The sequence below is a fragment of the Cicer arietinum genome, chromosome 2 (genome assembly GCF_000331145.2).
Source record: "Cicer arietinum cultivar CDC Frontier isolate Library 1 chromosome 2, Cicar.CDCFrontier_v2.0, whole genome shotgun sequence".
Classification (NCBI taxonomy): Eukaryota; Viridiplantae; Streptophyta; class Magnoliopsida; order Fabales; family Fabaceae; genus Cicer; species Cicer arietinum.
In genome coordinates this window covers 579,728-580,467 of record NC_021161.2, presented here as the reverse complement: position 1 = coordinate 580,467, position 740 = coordinate 579,728, and the positions used below count along the sequence as shown (strand labels likewise).

Below are 740 nucleotides of genomic sequence, written 5' to 3'. Positions count from 1 at the left end.
CCCTACATTATTACATTTCTCCTTTTAACCTTTGCAATTTGCATACTTAAAAGACAATTTGTTCCAAAACAACCAAAGGATGGAGAATTGTTATTACAAAGTGGTCAATGCTACAAATCTTGCAAACGGTGCCATCCACACAATTACATATTAAATATGATTGAGCTACAGGCTTATAACATGGTGACTTACCTTGCTAGCAATGTTGTTAGAAAGCCAATCCAAACCTTCGTAAAGACCCTCTCCAGAAGTTGCACAAGTGCTCTGAATATACCTGAAATAAATCAAGCCATTGCATTAAAAAGGGTCATTTACCTATGCATGTCACTTGGTCAGTATTAAAGGTTACATAACTCACAAAAGTTCACTCCCCCATGGCCACATATATGCAAGAAAGTTCTAAATCGTCAATTTGAGGCAACTAGTTGAGCTAAGTCAAGATTTACAGAATTGAGAAATTATTTCAATGCAAAAGATCAGATCTTCATACCAGTGGCGTTGGCGGAGTGAATGAAGTCCAAGCTTGTCAGTTATTTCTGCAGCATTCATTGCATTGGGAAGATCTTGTTTGTTGGCAAAAACAAGCAAAACAGCATCTCGAAGTTCATCCTGAAACAAAAGTATCATTGACATACCAACATTATATATTTCCAATATACTTAATACTGTCACGAAATTTTAACAGCCTTTAATGATGTATAATGGATAAAAACAAATTTAAAAAATTTAGATAACAAACA

The 740-nt window shown here is 34.7% G+C and overlaps 1 protein-coding gene across 1 annotated transcript in view; it reads right to left on the bottom strand.

Moving 5' to 3' along the window:
* Positions 1-740, bottom strand: part of LOC101493582 (ADP-ribosylation factor 1) — a 3,496-nt gene that overhangs the window by 496 nt on the left and 2,260 nt on the right. Inside the window, exons 5-6 of the mRNA XM_004489200.4 lie at positions 491-609; positions 193-274 (exon numbers count right to left, since the gene is read on the bottom strand). Coding sequence (XP_004489257.1) covers positions 193-274; positions 491-609 — 201 coding nt within the window. The remainder of the gene's footprint in view (positions 1-192; positions 275-490; positions 610-740) is intronic.